This window comes from Hemiscyllium ocellatum, chromosome 9 (genome assembly GCF_020745735.1).
Source record: "Hemiscyllium ocellatum isolate sHemOce1 chromosome 9, sHemOce1.pat.X.cur, whole genome shotgun sequence".
Lineage (NCBI taxonomy): Eukaryota > Metazoa > Chordata > Chondrichthyes > Orectolobiformes > Hemiscylliidae > Hemiscyllium > Hemiscyllium ocellatum.
The window spans coordinates 96,905,523-96,929,723 of record NC_083409.1 but is presented as its reverse complement, the minus strand read 5'-3'; the positions used below and the strand labels follow the sequence as shown (position 1 = coordinate 96,929,723).

At 43.2% G+C, this 24,201-nt stretch overlaps 1 protein-coding gene across 3 annotated transcripts in view; it reads right to left on the bottom strand.

Moving 5' to 3' along the window:
- evi5a (ecotropic viral integration site 5a) overlaps positions 1-24,201 on the bottom strand; it is a 257,993-nt gene that overhangs the window by 208,539 nt on the left and 25,253 nt on the right. For all 3 annotated transcript variants that reach the window (XM_060830595.1, XM_060830597.1, XM_060830598.1), the window contains exon 2: positions 15,552-15,781. In XM_060830595.1, coding sequence (XP_060686578.1) covers positions 15,552-15,700 — 149 coding nt within the window. In that variant the 5' untranslated portion in view covers positions 15,701-15,781. The remainder of the gene's footprint in view (positions 1-15,551; positions 15,782-24,201) is intronic.

Here is a 24,201-nt window from a genome sequence, read left to right as displayed (position 1 = left end):
CTGACAGTCTTTCTGGCTGTTCTGGGGGGTGAGGAATGTTTTGGTCCTGCCCTGATTGAGAGTTTGCAGCTTTCATGTAGTCCACGTGCTTGTTCAGGAGCACCTCACTTATTCAAACTTTGTACATCATGGGACCTGATCTCATACCGATCATGCCTCTTACCCATACGGGACCATTTCCATGGCACCACACTTTGTCCCCTGAAGTAAATTGTCTCTCTTTTACAGGAGTCTAGCGTCAGGCATTGGTGGTCCTCAAGCTGTTTTACCCTCCCTCCAGGTCCAGGAAGATCTTCTCCTTATTAGCAACTCTGCTGGAGCGATCCCTGTAATTGCATGAGGGATGGTCTGATAATCAAATAGGAACCAGGTCAGTTTGGTATCAAGTAAAGCTGTAGGTTGTTTCTTTAAGCCTCCTTTCAAGTCTGGACTGCTCTTCCACCAACCATCGGACAACGGAGCTGTCCTTGTACGCCAAATGCCATTCGACTTTAGGAAATACGCAAATTTTCTGCTGGTAAGTTGTCTGTAATCAATACGTCCAGGAACTCACGCATTGCAAAAGATGCTTACAGCTTTTCTATCATTGTCCCAGCGTTTGACCAATTAACTTTATGCATGTCCAATCACTTTCAGTGGACGAACACAATGACTATCCACATTGAGCATTGAGCTTATGAAAGGTCGGACATAGTCGATATGGAACTGAATCCAGTTTTACCTGGCCATTCCCATGCACATGGGGGAGCTGCTAGCAGTAATTTCTGTCCTTGTTGGCACTCTAGGTACTGCCCTGCCCCATCAATGGGGCTGCATCTGCATCCAATCCTGGCTACTTGTCATAACGTCTCACCAACATCTTCATTTTGGACATCTCTAGTGGAATTGAATCAGTAACCTTTGCTTGGTACAATCACTCTCATTCCCCATAATAAAATGCCATTTTCTACAGTGATCTATTCTCAGCAGATCCAGAAAGGTTTCAATTCTGGTTGTGATGGCCCTTTTGCTCCCCCCCTCCCACCACAACCAGCTATTTTAGTTTTGCTAGGACCAGATCTTTTTGCGTCCAGGGTCTGATATCGTCTGCAAGGATGGCTGCAAATCTAAAACCAGAATGTATTCTTCCAATGACAACATCACCACTAGTGTATTTGCCAGTGGGAGGTGGGTCAAGGCATCCACATGAGATATTTGGCCTCCACAGCAGTGTTCCAACTTGTAATTGTATGTACTTCAAAGGGGAGCCCACCGCTGAATATCGGCGGCACAGCCAAATCCTCTTTCAGTAGCCCTCGCAGGGCTTTGAGGTCCATTATTATTACAAATTTATGCCTGTGAAGATGTTGGTGCAACTTTCTCTCACCAAACATGACCATCAAACCCCACTTCTGTATCTGGGTGTATTTGCCAAAGGTCCAGGAAGCATATGCTATTGGACACTCCTCTCCTTTGGGCTACCAGTGAGCTAACACTACCCCAGTAGCATAAGGAAAGGCGTCAGGTGTCAGCAACAGACCTCAACTGGGATCAAAATGTGCCAACACCTTAAGACAAAGACAGCTGCTTCTTCACTTCCCTAAAGACTACATCTTGGTTTCATGACCATTTTTAAGGCTGGCCCTTTTTCAATAGCAGATGTAAGGGTGCTAAGATGGAGTAAAAAGTGAGGTCTGCAGATGCTGGAGATCACAGCTGAAAATGTGTTGCTGGTTAAAGCACAGCAGGTCAGGCAGCATCCAAGGAACAGGAAATTCGACGTTTCGGGCCAGAGCCCTCCATCAGGAATGAGGAGAGGGTGCCAGGCAGGCTAAGATAAAAGGTAGGAGGAGCGACTTGGGGGAGGGGCGATGGAGATGTGATAGGTGGAAGGAAGTCAAGGTGAGGGTGATAGGCCGGAGTGGGGTGGGGGCGGAGAGGTCAGGAAGAAGATTGCAGGTTAGGAGGGCGGTGCTGAGTTCAAGGGAATCGACTGAGACAAGGTGGGGGGTAGGGAAATGAAGGAATTGAAGAAATCTGAGTTCATCCCTTGTGGTTGGAGGGCTCCCAGGCGGAAGATGAGGCGCTCTTCCTCCAACCGTCGTGTTGTTATGTTCTGGCAATGGAGGAGTCCAAGGACCTGCATGTCTTCGGTGGAGTGGGAGGGAGAGTTAAAGTATTGAGCCACGGGGTGGTTGGGTTGGTTGGTCCGGGCGTCCGAGAGGTGTTCCCTGAAGCGTTCCGCAAGTAGGCGGCCCGTCTCCCCAATATAGAGGAGGCCACATCGGGTGCAGTGGATGCAATAGATGATGTATGTGGAGGTGCAGGTGAATTTGTGGCGGATATGGAAGGATCCCTTGGGGCCTTGGAGAGAAGTAAGGGAGGAGGTGTGGGCGCAAGTTTTACATTTCCTGCGGTTGCAGGGGAAGGTGCCGGGAGTGGAGGGTGTGGACCTGACGAGGGAGTCACGAAGGGAGTGGTCTTTGCGGAACGCTGATAGGGGAGAGGAGGGCAATATATCCCTGGTGGTGGGGTCAGTTTGAGTTAGCGGAAATGACGGCGGATGATACGCTGTATACGGAGGTTGGTGGGGTGGTAGGTGAGAACCAGTGGGGTTCTGTCTTGGTGGCAGTTGGAGGGGCGGGGCTCAAGGGCGGAGGAGCGGGAAGTGGAGGAGATGCGGTGGAGGGCATCGTCGATCACGTCTGGGGGGAATCTGCAGTCCTCCCACCTTTTCCTCCGCTACATCGATGACTGTATCGGCGCTGTCTCGTGCTCCCACGAGGAGGTCGAACAGTTCATCAACTTTACCAACACCTTCCATCCCGACCTCAAATTCACCTGGACTGTCTCAGACTCCTCCCTCCCCTTCCTAGACCTTTCCATTTCTATCTCGGGTGACCGACTCAACACAGACATCTATAAACCGACTGACTCCCACAGCTACCTGGACTGCAGCTCCTCTCACCCTGACCCCTGTAAAAACTCCATCCCATATTCCCAATTCCTTTGTCTCCGCCGCATCTGCTCCCAGGAGGACCAGTTCCAATACCATACAGCCCAGATGTTCGCCTTCTCCAAGGACCGCAGATTTCCCCCAGACGTGATCAACGATGCCCTCCACCGCATCTCCTCCACTTCCCGCTCCTCCACCCTTGAGCCCCGCCCCTCCAACCGCCAAGACAGAACCCCACTGGTTCTCACCTACCACCCCACCAACCTCCGTATACAGCGTATCATCCGCCGACATTTCCGCCAACTCCAAACTGACCCCACCACCAGGGATATATTTCCCTCCCCTCCCCTATCAGCGTTCCGCAAAGACCACTCCCTTCGTGACTCCCTCGTCAGGTCCACACCCCCCACCAAACCAACCTCCACTCCCGGCACCTTCCCCTGCAACCGCAGGAAATGTAAAACTTGCGCCCACACCACCTCCCTTACTTCTTTCCCAGGCCCCAAGGGATCCTTCCATATCCGCCACAAATTCACCTGCACCTCCACATACATCATCTATTGCATCCGCTGCACCCGATGTGGCCTCCTCTATATTGGGGAGACGGGCCGCCTACTTGCGGAATGCTTCAGGGAACACCTCTGGGACACCCGGACCAACCAATCCAACCACCCCGTAGCTCAACACTTTAACTCTCCCTCCCACTCCACCGAAGACATGCAGGTCCTTGGACTCCTCCATCGCCAGAACATAACAACACGACGGTTGGAGGAAGAGCGCCTCATCTTCCGCCTGGGAGCCCTCCAACCACAAGGGATGAACTCAGATTTCTCCAGTTTCCTCATTTCCCCTCCCCCCACCTTGTCTCAGTCGATTCCCTTGAAGTCAGCACCGCCCTCCTAACCTACAATCTTCTTCCTGACCTCTCCGCCCCCACCCCACTCCGGCCTATCACCCTCACCTTGACCTCCTTCCACCTATCACATCTCCATCGCCCCTCCCCCAAGTCCCTCCTCCCTACCTTTTATCTTAGCCTGCCTGGCACCCTCTCCTCATTCCTGATGGAGGGCTCTGGCCCGAAACGTCGAATTTCCTGTTCCTTGGATGCTGACTGACCTGCTGTGCTTTAACCAGCAACACATTTTCAGCTGCTAAGATGGAGGTCAGGTTACTTATGAACTTTCCATAATAATTCACCAATCCAAGGAAAGACCAGTTGGGATCTGGGGCACTTTTGATTCATCCGCTCTTTAGCTTTCAACAGGTGTAATCCAGTCTTGTCAACTCTGCAATACAAATAGATCATTTGGGGTGTCTGGAATACACATTTTTCCGTTCTAAGGCGTACTGGCACCTTGAAATGATGTCCAAGGGCTGTGTCCAAGTTCTCTAAATGTTCTTTATTGGTTTTCCCTGTTATTAGCCTGTTATCCAGATAAATGGCGACCTGGGGTAGACTTTGTAAACCGTCCTCTATTGTCCACTGAGAAATAGCACATGCTGAAATACTCCAAATGGCAGTCCTGTATACTGGTACTTACCCTTATGTGTATTAATTGTAACATACTTCTGAAAATCCTCAATTAACCACAACTGCAGGCATACATGGCTAGTATCCAGCTTCGTGAAGGTACCTCCTTGCCCCCCTCCAGCTTTGCGTGCACGTCCTCCGTGCGAGGGGTTGACTATTTATCCAGTTGACAGAAGCAGTTTACCATTTGTTTAAACTCCCCACAAAGACAAATTGACCCAAAATGCTTTACAACTGGTACAACCAGTACTGTCCATTCCTCAAACTGTACTGGCTTGATGATTATTTTGCTTTCCAGCCTCCTGATTTCTGCCTCTACCTTTGCACTCAAAGCAAATGACATTGCATGGGTCTTGCAGAATTGTGGAATTGCTTTCTGCCCAAGACCTTCCTGAAAACCTTCAAGTATTTAATTAGACTTCATTCCAGCAGCCATTTTTTAACTGAAAAATGTTGAGCTAATCAAGGTGAATCTTTCGCAACCAATTTCACCCATCAGGCTTGGGCCGGAGTCTTTTACTCCAATCTGTGGTAACTGAAGCAGCTGCTTTTCATTTGAGACCAGAACTGAAGTTGTACCCTTGTTGTCTAAAGGTTCCCCAGTATAGGTTCTCAGTCAAGCTGAGGTCTTATACAAACTTAAGGGTTGGAGTCCAGAGCGAACTTTGTGAAAGACTGGTTTGGCAACCACTGGGGGGGGGTACAGCTGCACTGTTATCAACCTCCATTAGAATCAAGTGAATGTTTATTTTGATTCGTTCTGATATGGATATTGTTAAGCAATTTAACTGTTCCAAGCCAGATGCAGGTGGACTTTGCAGGGTATGCACTCTCCTGATACTGGCCTAGAGTTATCTTACTCAATTCAGGCCCAGTGGGTCTCTTTTGCTGTCTTGAGTCTGAATACCAGCAATAACTACAATGGCTTGCCAGCCCAGATCCTGAAGAAAATTTTAACAATTTGACAGAGGTCTGGCTTTGTTTTGGGGTTTTGCTGTGGGTTGACCTAGAATCCCTCGTGAAGGATATGTCCTGAGTGATGCTATGCAATTGTCTGCCCTCAAGAGGTGACCACCAAGCTCAATGAGCCTGACGAGAATGCCCATTTCCACTGGCATACCCTGTAACTCATGCTCCACTTGCTGCATTTTCCAATGATAAAGCCTGTTGTAGTGCTTATTTGAAGTGCAGTTGGGCTTCAGCTGGTAGGCACCTTTGCATTAATCCCACACACCAAACAAACAAACAGTCTCTTACCATCTCATTAAGGGTTAAAACAAAGTCACATGCCTCTGCCAGGCATCCTAACTTCATCAAAAATCCCATCATGGATTCTGCTGGTTCTCGAACGACCAAGTAAAACTGATAGCGTCTCAGAATTTGAGGTGGCTTGGTGTCTTAATATTACTTAACTAAATTAGTCAACTCTTGAAAGGTTTTAGTATTTAGCCTCAGAAAACATCAGACTCCTAATAATTGAAAAGGGTGTGGATCCACAATCCGTCAGGAGAATTATTTGTTTCTTTTCATTTACCGAAAAAAAAAATGCATGCTTCCCACATAGGAAGCTTTTGAAGATTAGCTTACTAAATAATTGCATAATGCCAGAAATGCTTGTCCCAACTCAAAGATGACTATGACAAACTTCTTCAGGAGCATATTTCTTTCCTCGTTGCCACTGAAATAACTCTACAGATGACAGTATCCTGTCACCGAGTCGCCCTTTATTTACACATGCATAGTACTGGCCCAGCTTCTACAGAGCCAGCTCTCAGTGAACAGAACCTCTGACACTCCTGTTTATCTTTTTTATATAGAGTTGGAGAGGGAAATAATGCACTCCACTCCCTGCGGTCCTCTCCTGGTTGTATTTTTTTTTGTTTTTGTTTTTTATTTTTGTGTGTGTGCAGGGACACTCCTGTTTATATCTGCCAACCAGGTATCCCTGATTGGACTAGTCATGATTTGCAGATGCCGGTGTTGGACTGGGGTGTACAAAGTCAAAAATCACAACACCAGGTTATAGTCCAACAGGTTTAATTGGAAGCACACCAGCTTTCGGAGTGACGCTCCTTCATCACATCTGATGTAGCGTCGTTCCGAAAACTAGTGTGCTTCCAATTAAACCTGTTGGACTATAACCTGGTGTTGTGTGATTTTTAACTCTGATTGGACTAGTTTAACAGCCGCAATCAGGGAACCAATATTTTATGTGGTCCACCTGGCTGACCTCATCACAATTACTACAGAAGGAAGTGGCTGTCCTTGCCCAGTTTCTTGGATACAAATTCTAGCCTTGCCAGCAATGCCAATATCACCTGAATGAAATAAAGAATGCGAGGTTTCAAACTGATGCACCTACCTTGGCGTCAAATTCTGGCACCAAGACCATAGATATTCAAACATGAAACAGTATAAACACCAATTCCTTTGTCAAAATACAAGCTTGCTACTATGGTTGTTATCTCCCTCCAGTATATTGCAGAAATTGTTTCCATTGTTATTTATTTTCAGGATCTGAGCAATGCCAGCAAGTGTTGCACATTCCAAGATGACTAAGTTTGATACAGCTCAGTGGCTTGCTAGTAGGTTATTTGCATGCAGCTGGAGCCTTTCCATTTGGCTAGACCAATTATGGACAGCTAATTCCTTCCCTCAAGAACATGTATAATCCACTTAGGATTTTATAAGAATCAATATTTTTTTGCAGAGTTGTCCACTAGCTTTTCATTTCCAGTTATTTGTAATGTGAATTCAAATTCCTTTCTTTCTGTGATGATATTTAAATTCATTTGGTTGATGTGTCAGGGTATCAGACTCTCCCTCCACATGACTGTGCCACTATCAAGAGGAGCTACTTGTCTAGAAACAGAAGAGATAAAAGGAAGTTTTTCTTTTTGGAGGAAAGTTATGTGCTTCAAGGATTATTAGTGCTAGAACTTATATGAATGAATTGAACATTTGATTAAACTCAAAGGCAAAGCTAACACTGAGGAAAAATACAACATAATTGAAGACATCAGGAAACTCGCAGACTCAACCATTCAATGACAAAAGAACGTTAACTACGATGTATTTAAAAGTGATGTACTTTGATGAGAAACATAGAAATACGATCTACACAATAAAAATAAGTAACTGCATAGGACAGATGAGCAAACAAAGCTCGAACCACAAGGAAAAAAATCATTAAAAGCATCACAGACCAGCAAAGCAATTAAAATGCAAAAAGAGCATTGGTTTATTTTCTAGGATTGGAGAATTCAACAGTAATGAAGTTATATTGAGCCTGCATGAGATCCTGCATCAGGCTTAATTAAGAATACTCTACAAGGTCTGGCCTCTGTACTATAAAAAGGGCATATAAGTGGTTACAAAAATGCAAAAACTATTTACAAGGATGGTACCAGAACTCAGATTACAGCTATGGGTAAAGATTGAAGAAGTTGGTACCTTTTTCTTTTATTTTAAATAATAAAAGATCTGATAGAGGAGTCTTTTAAATTATAAGTGGTGTGGACAGGAGAGATGTGCACAGAATGGTTCTAACTGTAGAACATCCAAGGGTATGAACCTTAAGTACAGGAATTACAAATAAATCAAAGAGGAAAGCTAGGAAATATTTCCTTTTCAGTGCTGTCAGAATATGCAACTACCAGTCACAGGAAATGTGCTGCTTCAAAAGGAAACCAATAAAGTATTGGCAGAAAAGGGAACAGAAAGAGACACTGACATGCTGAGATGACGTTGATGGAATGAGAGGAAAGTCATGATATGATGGAATCCATGAGTACAAAAGCTTTTTTAAGGTAGTCTTAGTTTAGAAATCGTGATCAGCATGAACGTGTTGGGTCAAAGGGCTTGTTTTCATGCTGTATAATTCTATAACCAAAAACAGAGACCAACTCTCCAATTTTCTAAGGAAGCATAAACAGAAGGTGAAACTGGAAACCAAAACTTCTAGGGGACTAAAACTGGTTAAAGCTATATAAGAGGAACGTAAAGCTATCTACGTTCGGGGGCAGAAGTTGCTAAATTCTGTGATGCAGTACAGATAATCTGAAGAATCCCCAAGCTGAGAACCAGCAATTACAATGATATTGCAGGTGTTTGAGTTACTTGAAGATAACATTGGTCCACAGAATCCCTACAGTGTGGAAACAGGCCATTCAGCCCAATAAGTCCACACTAACTTTCCAAAGAGCATCCCACCCAGACTCACCACCCTACCCTATACCTGTAGCCCTGCATTTCTCATGGCTAGTTCACCTATCCTACACATCCCTGGACAGGGTGGGCAATCCTGCATGGCCAATTCACCTAACCTACGCATCCCTGGACACCATGGGCAATTTAGCATGGCACATCTTTAGATTGTGGGAGGAAACCAGAGCACCTCCCCATGTCTGCGTGGCTTTTTCCAAAATGTACAAACTTCAGGCAATAGTCTCCCAAGGGTAGATATGAACCCAGGTCCCCGGTGCTGTGAGGCAGTAGCGCTAACCACTGAGCCACCGTGCCGCCCCATTTGTTCTACACCATTCAAAACATAACAGGTAGAACTGAAGTGATTCTGCAGACATGTCCTTTTATTTTCAAGATCGTGTCCTTGCAACATATGGGTTCAATCTGTGTTGTCATCAGCTGGGATTCAGGCTAGTTATTAAAGGGAAAGGAGCTGAAATTCTTTATGAGAAAGGCAGAACTTTGAAGGACTTTGTGACTGAGTTTGATAACCTGCAGGCAAAGTAAACATCTGAGCCAACTTTTTAAAAAATTCATTCAAGGGACATTGGCGTCACTCGTTGCCCTCGAAAAGGTGGTGGTGAGCTGCCTTCTTCAACTGCTGCAGTCCGTGTTCTGTAGATTGACCCTTAGGAGGGAATTCCAGGATTGTGACACAACAGCAGTGAAGCAGTGGTAAGCTGAGACATTTGTTTTGTTTGACTCTTCTATAGTAAATGCTTCAGTTTTAAATCATGGAGTCTTATGACTCTGAAGTAAATAAGTAGGATTTCAGATGTTTTCACCTAAAAGAGGTTCCTGGGGGCTTCTACAGAATAATAACAGAGCATGAACACAATAAATTAGTTGACTGATTGGTCTGTTTGATATTATAATTCTGACCCACCCCAACAATAAATTCTTTGCAAGCTACCTTGAATTGTAACATTAGTTAAAAATCACAACACCAGGTTCAACAAATTTAACTGGAAGCACTAGCTTTTGGAGCACTGCTCCTTCAGCAGGTAATTCATAGGGCTGGATCATATAACAGAATTTATTGCAAAATATCAGTGTCATGCAATTAGAAAGATATATTGAACAAACCTAGATTGTTGTTAAGTCTTTCCTCTTTTAGACAGGGTTGCAGGTTCTGTTCATTAACATGGAAATGCCAGAACTTCTTTTAAGGCACATTCTCAAGATAACTTGTATGCTTTATAAAAAAAGGTGACGTCTTAGCTCAGACAATGCATTAAAGATGTGAGGGTTAGAGTATGTCTATATCCCAGTCTTGAGTCAGACTGGTTCAATTCCAAAATAGGAATTTATAAAATGTTACTTGGATTGACTGTCTGCATTGACTGCTTGCAGGTTGTGTGCTTTTTTGAGCAAAAATACAATGTACCTGCAAATACAAATTCATCCCATTGACTTTTAAGTGCATGTATGCACATGTGCGACAAGGGGGAGAAGAGAGTGCATGAGAGTGCATGTGTTCGATGTGTTTGGTAGAGTGTGCTCTTGAGCATGGCGTAGTATAAACCTGTGAGAGGGTGTAAGTGGAAGGGTGCATACCTGTGTGTTTGAGAGACAGCGTGTGTATGAGGGTCTGTGAGAGTGCGAGAATATGTAGACTTTGTGTGTGTGCTTGTTATGTCCACGTGAGAGGGAGAGAGTGTATACTGTAGTGGGATCACCCGTAGTGAGACATGAACCCAAGGTCCTGGTTGAGGCCATCCTGGTGTTGAGAGATTTTTAACTTTGTCCATCCCAGTCCAACACTGGCACCTTCACATTATATAATAACATTACTCATGGTTAATAGAATTCTTTATGGTCTTTGTGAATTGCTGCTTCAGGAGAATTATGGGAGAAAAAAATTAAGCAGTTAAAGTTTCAATATTATATGTTGAGAACAAAGCCATTTTTTTCACGAGAAAGTTAATGACAGTTAATAATAGATTCGTATCATCTTGCAATGAGATAAGTGTGTAATATTTAAGCACATGATTGGGAGTAGTGTACAGGAAATGGAATAGGTACAAATGGGTCTTTTTCAGGCATATGGCAGGCAGTAACTAATGGGGACCGTGGGGATCACTACTGGGACCCCAACATTCACAATATTGGTCAATGAGTAAGATAAGGGAAATGTAATACCTCCAAACCTTCAAATGACAGAAAGCTGGGTGGAAGGATGAGCTGTGAGGGGGATGCAGAGATATTTCAGTGTGATTTGGACAAGTTGACTAATTGGGCAAATGCATAGCAGGAGCAATATAATGTGCATAAATGTGATGTTATCCCATTTGGTAGCAGAGACAGGAAAGCACACACTTATCTGAATGACTAGAAATTGAGGGAGGGAAGTTTACATCGAGACCTGGGTGTCGTTGTACACCAGTCGCTGAAGGCAAGCACACAGGCAGTTAAGAAAGCAATTGATACACTGGCCTTTGTAGCGATAGGGTTAGACTACTGGAACAGGTATGTCTCGTGCAATTATACAAAGCCTTGGCAAAACCACACGGAGTATTGTGCACAGTTTTAGTCTCCTGATCTGAAGGAGGATGTTTTTGCTATTGAGAGAATGCAGTGAAAGCTTACAGACTAATTCCTAGCATGGCGGAACGGACATGTGGAAGGGTTAAATTGGTTACAATTATATTCACTGGAGTTCAGAAGAATGGGGGGGGGGGATTTCATTTGAAACCCATACATTTCTAAAAGGAGTAAACAGGGTAGATTCAGGAAGGACTTTCCCAACAGTAGGGAAGTCCAGAACCAGGGATCACGATTTAGGACTGAGATAAGGAGAAATTTCTTCAACCAGAAAGAGCCTATGGAATTCACTACCACAGAAAGTAGTCAGGGCCAAAAGTGTCTAATTTCAAGAAGGAATTGGATATAGTACTTGAAGCCAAAGGGATCAAAGGATAGGGGTGGGGAAAAAGTGGGAACAGGCGACTGAGTTGGATGATCAGCCATGACCATAACGAATGTCGGAGCAGGCGCAAAGGGTTGAATGGCCTACTCCTACTTTCCACATTTCTATGTTTATGCTTCCAAGCAATTCTTTGTAATCCTAAAATTCCAATGCCAAATCAGAAAATTTGCATTTTCCTGAAGAATTGAGCTGCAGATGAAATTGCAAGCTAAGCAAAATTAAATGAAGTTTTTCATATGTCGCAAGGACACAAACCATTTAAATTACATTCCTTATGAACTATATACGTAAAACTATAACAAAATAGTTTCCAGACACTTTACATTTCATTATCCAGTGAGTAATACGTAAGTGAGGGTAATAATGCTCAGTGTGAATGCAAATATCAAGTTGGTCCAATAGTAATACATGTACAGTATTAATTTCTGGATATAGGTTTGTTCGCTGAAGTGCAAGGTTCATTTTCAGATGTTTCGTCACCCTACTAGGTAACATCTTCAGTGAACCTCCGGACGAAGCATTGCTGATGATTCCTGCTTTCTATCTGGTTCCTTGGGTTGGTAATGCAATTTCCAATGGTGATGCCATTTCCGGTTCCTTTTCTTAGTGTTGAGTGTGTATAAATCAGGTCCAGGTCAATGTGTTCATTGATAAGAGTTCCGGTTGGAATGCCCTACTTCTAGGAATCCTCGTGGTATCTGTTTGGCTTGTCCAAGGATGGATGTGTTGTCCCAGTTGAAGTGGTGTCCTTCCTCATCTGTACATAAGAATACTCGTGAGACAGGGTCATGTCGTTTTGTGGCTAGTTGATGATCATGTATCCTGGTGGCTAATTTTCTGCCTGTTTGTCCAATGTAGTGTTTATTACTGTCCTTGTACGGTATTTTGTAAATGACTTAGTAGAAGACTTATGCCAATCCCATCCATTCCACCCAAGAATTCCTGAAAACCAAAGACACTAAGATAGAAGAGGATCAAATAATGGTCTCCTTTGATTTAACAGCTCTGTTCACATCAGTCAACATCACCTGGCCAAGGAAAACTGACTACATTATTAGAAGGCCCAAAGACACATACACCAAACAATACCAACTTCATCAGCAAGGACAGTATCGTCAAGCTAGTGGACCTATGCCTTACCACCCACTTCTCCTTCAACAACAAAACCTACCGACAAACCAACGGAACACCCATGGGATCTCCGATATCAGGGTTCTTTGCAGAGGCAGTAATGCAGAAACTCAAACAAATAGCTCATCCAACCCAAACTTTGGATCCGCTACGTGGATGACATCTTTGTCATGAAACCTTCAAGACCACCAATAATGCCCTTACTGTTGTAAAATTCACTAAAGAGGAGGAAAACAACAACAAAATGCCATTCCTAGATATCACAGTAGAATGAACAGCCAATGGGGAATTTCAAACCAGTGTCTACAGGAAAACAAAACAAATATTGAACTACGAAGCAATCACTCCAACGTCCACAAACAAAGCTGCATCAGAACATTATTCCAATGTGCCACCACAGCACAGAGGAAAATCATCTATACCGCGTACCCAATGAACGCAGTCTGCAGATTTCTCAGCAACAAACCCAAACAAGCAGACAAAACATCCAGAAACCCTAACCACTCCCCTACATCAAGGCATCTTGGAAATGACTGCCAGACTACTGAGACCCTTTAGCACCATGGTAGCCCACAAACCCACCAACACACGAAAGCAGCAGCTAATGAACTTGAAAGACCCTAAACAAACAACAAGCAAAATTAATGTCATTTACAAAATACTGTGCAAGGACTAACAAACACTACATTGGACAAACAGACAGAAAACTAGCCACCAGGACACATGAACATCAACTAGCCACAAAATGAGATGACCCCCTCTAACTAGTATCCTTGCATACAGATGAGGAAGGGCACCCCTTCGACTGGGACAACACATCCATCCTAGGACAAGCCAAACAGAGACACGCACGAGAATTCCTAGAAGCATGGCATTCCAATCAGAACTCTACCAACAAACATATTGACTTGGAACCAATTTACCACCCCACCGAGAAAAAGAACAGAAAATGACATCACCATAGGAAAGAAGTTACCCCAGGAAATGACACAGACCCAAGGAAACACAAACACAAATAGAAAGCAGGAATCAGCAGTGTTTCATCCGGAGGCTCACTGAAGATGTTACCTAGTAGGGTGACAAAACATCTGAAAATGAACCTGCCAGCTCAGCGAGCAAACCTACATCCAGAATGTCAACCTGAGCTACTAATCCTCTCAAAACTCGCTAGTATTCATTTCTTCATACCAGGCAGTGGGCAAAACCGATGAGTTCAAATTAAAGTAGTGAGAAGTAAACATCAGGGAGGAATCCAGAGTGTGGTGCTGGAAAAGTACGGCCGGTCAGGTAGCATCTGAGGAGCGGAGAATCAGCCACAAGCCCTTCATCAGGAATGAGACTTGCAGGTCAGGGCTGAGAGATAAATGAGAAGGGGTGGGGTTACAGGTAGGTAGCTCAGATTGTGATAGGTAGGCAAAGGTGAGGGAGACGGTGATAGATCAGAGGGGGCAGTGATAGATGGGTCTAGAGGATGGTGCTGACTTAGAGGCTTAAGACTGGGAAAAAATGGTGGGGGGGGGGGAAAAACAAGTTGTTGAAATCCACATTTATCCCATGTGGTTGCACGGTCCCTAGATGGATTATGAGGCGTTCCTCCTCCAAGCATTGGGTGCCAATGGTTTGGTGGTAGAGGCGGCCCAGGACCTGCATGATCTTGACAGATTGGGAGGGGGAGTTGAAGTGTCCAGCCACAGGGTGGTGGGGCTCATGGGTGCGGGTGTCCCAGAAATGAGCTCTGGGACAATCCACAAGGCGGCGTCCTGTCTCCCTGATGTAGAGGAGACCACACCAAGTGCAATGGATGCAGTAGATGACACTGGTAGAGGTGCAGGTGAATTTCTGACAGATGTGGAAGGATGCCTTGGGGTCTTGGATGGAGGTGATGGGAGTGGTGTGGGTGCAGGTTTTGCACTTCCTGTGGTGGCAGGGAAAGGTGCCAGGACTTGGGTGTGGGCTGGTGGGGGGTGTGGACCTGACAAGAGAGTCGTGGAGGGAATGGTCTTTACGGAATGCTGACAGGAGTGGGGAGGGAAATACAATCTCTGGTGGTGGGGTCCGTTTGGAGATGGTGGAAGTGGCGGAGGATGATGCATTGTTTGCAGAGCTTGGTGGAATGGAAGGTGAGGACCGGGGGGAGGGGGAGGATCTGTCCTTGTTGCATTGGGAAGGGTGGGGTTGAAGTCCGGTGATGCATCAAGTGAAGTAGATGCGATGGAGGGCCTTATCAACCATGTGGGAAGGGTCAATTGTGGAAGGAGGCGGCCATCTGGGACTGTGAGGAGGAATTGGGAATAAAGGATGGCATTTTTAGAGGAGGTGGGGTGGGTTGAGGTCTAGTCTAGGTAGCTGTGGGAGTTGGCTTTTGGATTGTAACATATATCTACAATCTACACCAGAGACTGTGATGGAGAGGTCCAGGAGAGGGAGGGAGGTTGCCGACTTGGTTCAGGTGAACTCGAGGTCGGGGTGGAAGGTGTTGGTAAAGTTGATTAACTGTTCAACCTCCTCATGGAAGGGTACTGGTTGGGACGGCATGAGAGGAAGAAACGGAGGATTTGGAGATCTTCGTTGTGGTGAATCGATGTGTACAGGGACTGGATGCCCATGGTGAAGATGAGATGTTGTGGACAGGGGGAAATGAAAATCTTGGAATAGGTGAGGGGCATGGGTGGTATAAACATCACAATGATAAGCAAAAATCCATCAGCTTATCTTAATTTTCTCCATAAGACTATTTAACTTACAAAAACCTTGAATACAAGGATCAAAACTGAACTGACCTGTTCTGTTCTTCTAGCTTAGCTAGGAGCTCCAAGTCATCAGGACTGAGCGTGGTTGGTGATCCTGGTGAAAGTGCTGGTGTTGACAGTGTTGTTGAAGATGATGTAGTGTGCAGTGAAGCGGATGGGCTTGCCACCTGGCTAGCCATTTGACTGACCGTGTGAGACACTGTGCTCTTCACCCATGAGAGAGTAGAACTCAATTTCTCTGCAACCTTGTCTGTCGCCACCTGATGAAAGAAGTTTATGATTAGATTATACAGCATGCCATCAGCTAAGCAGATAAAATAGCTCAGCTGGGTTGAGCATTTGACTCAAGATCTGAAGGTTCCTTGTAAAATCCCAGGTTTCAACACAATATGCACATCAACTCCAGTCGAGTGTTTCGAGGGCTTGCGGTGCAGTGGTAAAGCCCCTACCTCTGGGCCAGAAGACCTGGGTTTCAGTCCCACCTGTTATAACATGACTGCCCAAGTTAATTCAAAATATCTGCTATCAGCTTAATTAGTAATAAATTAGAATTCCTCCTGTGTGGAAACAGACCCTTCAGCCCAACAAGTCCACGCAGATCCTCCAAACAGTAGCCAATCCAGACACACTCCCCCACCCTATATTTACCCCTGACTTATAACCTAAACTATGGGTAATTTAGCATGGCCAATTTACCTAACCTGCATATCTTCTGAAGTAATTAAATTTGCAAACCAGTTATGTTAAAAAATAGACTTGCTTGATAAATGCTGCTTCCTGGCTTTGAATTGTTCTAAACTTCACAGTGATTCTTCTCCTGACATGAAAAATTTTACATTTATACATGGCAACCATTTCCATCCTAAATTCCCATGCCTGCATTTACAACAGAATCTGCCTTTCTAAAAGCTGCCTAAAATTAACAGGAATTTACTGCAATCTAACATATGACAATGTACATAGTCAATTAGACATTGGTCCAACTGACTCACCATTCCATCTCATGGTATATATTCATGCACACCATCATGTTCTAGTGCATCAATTTAGTGACGATGCAGTAAGTTTAATGACTTAAAATTACTTAACACCAGGTTATAGTGCAAGAGGTTTATTTGGAAGTACATGCTTTCAGGAACCTAAGGCATGGCTCAGCTAACCAAAGCAAATGATCCAGTCGAAACATATTTGCTGCAAGTAGCTCCCAACTCCTCAAAATATCGCTGAAGACACTAAACATCTCTATCAATTCATAGGATTCTTGGTTTGTGTCCAAGCAAAATGGAAAAGGCTCATCCAGGAAGGCACAAAAAACAGAGACTGTCAGGAAACTGCAGAGACAAAGTTTAAACTTTTTGGGACGAGCTCACAAACCCCCAAAAAAACCATCAAAACTTCAAGTAAAATCTGCCCTGACTGCAACATGCATTGGACTGATCAGCCACCTCAGAACTCACTAAACTGGAATGAAGGAATCGATCTTGATCACAACAGATTTGCCAAGATGACAACAGCTGACTCTACGCCCACCCCCTACCGTATTTTACCATTGCAAACTCTGGTGACAACTGTGGTGACTGAGGGACAGATTGTCCCCAAGTTCTCTATCAGACACAATCTATGCAGGACCCATATGTCAAAATCACCTTTTAATGATACAATCAATTGTTGAGACAGACGCCGGTTGATTGTTTACATTTGTTCCAAAATGTCCCCTCTGAGCAGAACCAGTTTCTATGATGTTGCCAGATGTTGAAATCAGTTCAGTTCCTGATGGTGCTTCAACTAATGTGCTTAATACCTCCATACATTCTTTCAAGCACAGAAGAACGGCTCCCACTAACTGCTAACTTCATTGCCTTCATCTTTTCAACACAAACTAAAAGATGGGACTCTAAAATCCCACGAATGATACAAGATGCCATTTATTTCACAGATTCTGAGCCCGCTCTTTGGAAGACCGATCTAGTTGGTCCTTCAGAAGGAGCAATGCAGAATTTTGCCAAACAAAAGTGGCCATACTGGATTAAATGACAAGTGGCAAACCAAGTCAGGAACAGAGGACCATGTTCTGAATAACAATCATATCATGATAGAATTGGACACCAACTTTGAGCGGATAAGGAAAGAGTCAAAAACATGCAAATTTTACGTAAATTTAAGTGAAGGAAACTTCAAAGAGACAAGAAGTATATAGCCTTTATTGACCTGTCTGCAGCCTTTAATTGATTGACTATTCCATTCTTTTCCAATGCCTCTCTACCAACGTCCAGTTGGGTAGGGCTTCACATTTGGTACTTGTCTGCCCAGTTGTAGCCAGGGCAATGGCTTCTCTTCCCACTCCGACACCATTAACAAAAAGTTACTTAACACCAGGTTATAGTGCAAGAGGTTTATTTGGAAGTACCTGCTTTCAGACTGCTGCTCCTTTTTCAGGTACTCATGGGGCAGGATCATCCTGACACAGGATTTATCGCGCAACATTAGTGTCACGCAACTGATATGGTATACTGAACAAACCTAGATTGCTGTTTGTTCAATATACCGTATCAGTTGCATGATACAATGATCCCATGCTATAAATTCTGTGACTTATAATCCTACCCACTAGCTACCTGATGGAGGAGCAGCAGTCTGAAAGCCAGTATTTCCAAATACTGTAAACTTGGTGTTGTGAGATTTTTAACTTTGTACACCCTAGTCCAACACTGGCATCTCCACAATCACCATCACCCTTTGCACACACTATGAGTCTACATCTTTAAACCCCTTGGTTTTAAAAACATTACAATGCCAGTTGCAACTTCATGCAGATTTTCGATTCTTATTTCCTAATTATCACCCTCAAGATACAAACTTGGCACAACAGAATTCCTCTTAAATATTAAATAGATGACATTACAACAGAAAACCAACAAAACAAACTGGTTGAAGCAGCAACTGTGATTTCCCCGCATTGGCCACAATTAGGAAACAATGGCAAATGCATTCACTTAAAGCACAGATTAAAAATAAGCCCTATAGATTAAACAAGAGTATTTCACATACTGTACAATATTAAATGTCATGGATTTCAACAATGCACCCAGTTCCTGTGAATCAAAACAATGTATGTGACTACGAATGCAAATTAGACAGCCAACTATGTAGTCAGGAGATAGGTGTTGACAGGTTTGTCACATTGTTGTGAGGAAGCAGCTCTCTAAAAGCAAGTAATTGCAAATAAACCTGCTGGACTATAACCTGATGTTGTGAGATTTTTAACTTTGTACACCCAGTCCAACACTGGCATCTCCAAATCTTGGACAGGATGGCTGTGTCGAGTAATGCTCTTGTTAAGGGAGGATACATATAGTTACATTCTTAGTGAATAGCTAGCATTGGTTCCAGACCATATAAAGCACAGAAGTGATTATTTAAGCAAGTGCAGTGAAGCTCAGATGCATCATAGCTCCAGGAAAAAGTATGACAGTTCCAGTTTAAAAACCAAATCCTGAAGTAACTTAAACTTACCAAGGTGTTACATACAGGGATACTAATAGGGTATTGTATGAATGGTGTTTTGTGAACAATACCAGGTGTGTTTTGGGACTATGCAAATGCTGGTTTTGTTTCTTTACAAATTGCAAGGGAGTGTTTTGGGAAGAATAGGATTATATTTTTACTGAGTGTTCAAAATCTTTGAATTTGTATTATAATTAGATTGATTGGATTATTTTTAAATTATCCACATCGCTTTTCTAATAAAATTTTAGCCTTACTAAAGTTTAAGAAAAATCAACAGCAATGCATGCTTATGTTTTAGTGAGGGACGACTTTGTTAATATTAAAAATTGCAATCCATCAAACCAGGTTCTTGATAGGGATCAGTCTTATCTGAGAATATCATCAGCTGGGACAACATTCTAACAACTGCATATCTAATCCTAGCAATGATATTTGCTAATATTGTTAACACTCTTCAGGTTCTGTAACCCTCAACTTCAAATCTGCCATTACCATCCCCTCCCCTTAAACCAAAACAATTCTCAATGACTCCAATCTTTGCAAACTGTTGCTCACCTCCCTTTCCTCTCCTGAAGTGTTAAATGAGTCATCAGCTCTTAATGGTCTTTTTAAATCTTTTTTATTTCACAGAATCTGGGCAAATCTGACATGGCCAGCATTTACAATGTATTCTGATTGGACTTGAGAAGATGTGGTGAGCCAGGTTTTCATAACAGCTACAGTCCATCTCCTGCAAGTCTTTCCACAGTGCAGTTCAATAGGGAATTCCAGGATTATGGCGCAGCAACAATGAAGGAAAATTTGAAATAGTTCCAGCCAGGATGGCATTTGCTTAGAAGGGAACTTTCAGGAGGTGGTGCTGCCACATACCTGCTGCATGAAGCCTGGTTGTTAGAAATCATTGGTTTGTCAAGTGCCATGGTACGTGTATGAAATGAGCTGCCAGAGGTGGTGGAGGAGGCTGGTACAATTGCAACATTTAAGAGGCATTTGGATGGGTATATGAATAGAAAGGGTTTGGAGAGATATGGGCCAGGTGATGGCAGGTTGGACTAGATTGGGATATCTGGTCAGCATGGACAGGTTGGACTGAAGGGTCTGTTTACATGTTGTACATCTATATGACTCTAAGCCTTGGTGAGTGGCTCCAGTATATCTTGCATGTAAAATCATATAAATTAGGAATAAAAGTAGGCTATTTGCCAATTCAAGCTTACTCCACTATTCACTAATATTATGGCTGATCTACTTGCTTTGAATTGCACATTCCCATCTACCAAATCCAAGTAACCTTTGATTCCCTTGACTAACAAAAATCTCCTGACTCTCCGTCTTAAAATTATTCAATGATCCTGTCTCTACCACGTCCTGAAGCATAGTTCCAAAGTCTCACAGGCCTCAAAGAAAATTATTTTCATCTGTCCTAAAAGGGAAACCCAATTTTTAAATACAACACTAATCTGGACTGATCCTCAAGAGGAAATATTCTGTCCACCTCCAACTTGTCAAAATCATTCAGGATTTTATATACTTCAAATCAAATCAATCCTCTTCAAAACTCCAGGGGAATCAACCTCAATCTGTCCAACCTTTACTCTTAAGGTAACACACTTATTCCAGGTATCAATATAGTAAACTCAGCAGGTATGACTCTTCATTGGAATGAAGAATTCATACCACACTAGAAACATTAGCTCTGTTTCCCTCAGATGCTGCAGATCCTACTCCTCGGATGCTGCCTGACTTGTTGTGCTTTTCCAGTGCCACGCTTTTAGACTCAATCATTCAGGACAATTAACAGTGGTATTCAAATAACCACATAAACAGTATTTGCTTGATATAATTGCGTGAGATTGTAGCAGAGTGATAACCCCAGGAGCAGAATTGGCTTGATGACATTGGCTTTTGGTAAAGACCTCAGGTTATGCTGTCAGTGAGTGCTTGAGTTCAGTTTCTGCACTTCATTGATTGTATTGCAGACTATATAGATGGCAAAGTTTATTTTTCTTTTCAAAACCAAGAAAACGTGGCTTGTCTTAGTAAGTTTTCTGGATCACATACTTTACGGAAATTTTATTAAGAAAGTTATTCACAGGCACGATGGCTCAGTAGTTAGCACTGCTGTCTCGCAGCTCCAGGATCCCAGGTTCGATTCCAGCCTCGGGCGACTGTCTGTGTGGAGTTTGCATATTCTCCCAGTGTCTGTGTGGGTTGCCCCCAGGTGCTCCGGTTTCCCCCTACAGTTGCAAAGATGCGCAGGTCAGGTGAATTGGCCATGTTAAATCACCCATAATGTTAGGTGCATTAGAGGGAAAATGGGTCTGGATGGGTTACTCTTCGGAGGGTTGGTGCGGACTGGTTGAACCAAATGGCCTGTTTCCACAATGTAGGGAATCTAATCTAATCTAACCTGTTATGTTGGTTGCAGATTTCCAGCAACTGCGGTATTTTGCTTTAATCTCGTGACATCTTCTATACCATCTCCAATGTACTTACATCCTTATTTAAGTAAGGAGACCAAAACTGTACACCGCATCACCATATGGTCTCACCATGCCCTCCATTACTGAAGCATAAGATCCTTACATCTATGTTCAATTTTTTGTGATTGACACACAAGAAACTTAGAATTCTGTGCATCTTGAAATTCTGTAGTTTTCCATTTTAATAATGTTCTGCTTTTTGACTCTTCCTGCAAAAAAGAACTTCATTTCCTACTCTAGACTTCATCAACCAGATCTTTTGCCCGACTCAATTAACCATTTATACCCATATATAGTAGATGCTGCTGCCACTGTCCACAATGACGGAGAGAGTAAATGTTTAAGGTGGTGGATGGGGTTGTGATTGAGTGAATAGCTTTATCCTTGACAGTACTATCCTTTTTTAATACTGTTTGAGGCAAGTGGAAAGTGATTTGTTTCTTGTAGAGAAAGACAAGCAATGGGATAACAAGACTGGTTTCCCAACCTCTGACTTGCTCTTGCACTTGTGTGGCTGGTCCTGTCAAGTGCCTGGTTAATGATAACCTTCCAGTAAATAGATAATGTGGGGACAAATAGTTGGCAAAGCCACTGAATGTCAAAGGGAGATGATTAGATTCTCTCTTATTAGAGATGTCACTGCCTGGAATTTGTGTGGCATGAATGCAAACTCCCACTATCAGCCCAAGCCCAAATGCTGTCCAAGTGTTTGTTCAAATGGTGATGGACTGCTTCAGAATCAGGTGTTGCAAATAGTACCAAACATTGGGATCATGTGCAAACATCTCTACTTCTTAACTTAGGATTCAGGGAAGTTAATAAATTAAGCTGTAGAGGATAGCTTGGACTTGGACACTACTCATAATACCTGAGGAATGTCCTAAATGATGACGACAAGCCTCCAGCAGCCATTAATGACTTTTTGGAAGGTTATGACTCCAACTCGTGGAGAGTTTGTCCAATTCCCATTGACAATTTTATCTGGGATCATTGACACCAAATGGCCAAATCCTACCTTGATGTTCTTCATTTCAGCTCTTCTTTTATTTTTGGAGCAATGTTGTGATGAGGTGAGAAGCTGACAGGAACCAAATTTTTTTATTTTCTATTTGACTGCACTGTCAAGCAAATGTGGTGATGATCGAAGGAAGTCATATTGCATTCGTCCTGTTTTTGTGGACAGGATATATTTAGACAAGTTTTTACATTGGTGAATGTTGACAATGTTGTAAGTTACACTGGAATATCTTTGCTAGGGATATAGCTATAAGGCACTCTAGAACACAACTCTTCAGTATAATTGCTGAATTCTACCAAAGACTTGAGCCATTGCAGTATCCAGCATACTTGGCCATTTCTTAATATTATGTGGAGTAAATCAAAGCAGATAATATGCTAGGGACCTCTGGAAGAAGGCAGAGGTGAATTGCGTACTCGGCAATTCTGGCTGAAGATAACAATTGCTTCAGCCTTTCTGTTGCACTGATTTCTTGGTATCTTGTCACTCAGGATGGGGATATTTGAAATGTCAGTTGCTGTAGTTAGTTGTTTAATTATCCACTACTATTTACTACCGCACGCCCCAGGGCTACAGAGCATTGAACTTGCAGGAATCAGTCAGGTTTTTGCTCCTGCAACAGCGACAAAAGGTATAAATGACAACTTTGATGATTATGTTAACGGTAACTTCTATTCCTCCTCCCTTTTGATCTGATGGTTGCTTTTAGCACAGTTGACCATACCATCCTTCTCAATTGTTTTCCAGTGGGGTGGGGGAGAGACAGCACTTGCAATCGCTTCTCTTCCCATTCTCACCATGTTATTTCTGGTGACTGCGAAGGATTTATCCCTGTACCATACATATTTCTGCTCCATGGGAACACCATCTGAAAACAGCATCAGGTTCCACAAGTTGACTGACGGCACAAAGCTCTACCTCGCCACAAAATTGTCAGACTACTTGTTCAACATGCAGCACTGAGCAGTAATTTCATTCAACTAAATATGGAGCAAGACAAAGAATATTGTGTTCACTGTCTGTCCCAAATACATTCATCAGCTAATAACTTCATCCCTCTTCCCAATCACTGAGACTGAAACAGCCTGCAGCCTCTGGTATCACATACAACCCCACAATGAACTCTCAGCCACATGACCACAGTATCAGAACTCTCATCTGTGTAACACCACTCACTGCCCAACCTCTGCAGAAAACCTCACTACTCATTCTTCTATTAGATCTCATCTAAAGCTATTCCAACATGGTTTTGAATAATCTCAAAAGTTTTTGCTTTTGAAATCATACAAAACTCATGTCTTAACTGGCATCATTCACCTGTTTCCCCATGCTCGATGACTAACTATGATTCTCAATCCAGTAATGCTGGTTTTAAAACGCCTGTTTCCAAAAACTCGTTTGATCTTGCCCTACTTTATCATCATAATCTCAACCAGCATCACAACTCTCCAACATATCTGCATTCCTTTCATTCTTGAGCACTCCATCATTCATTGGTGTGTGTTTAGATGTTAAGGCTATAAGTTCTGAATTCTCTTCCTATATCTCTCAGCCTTGTGATGCCTTTATCCTTTAAGACACTTCTGAAAGCCCAGTACTTTGAACAAGCTTTTGGCTTTTGGACTTAATATCTCATTAGGCAAAGTCAAATTTTCTCTCCCATATCTCTCCA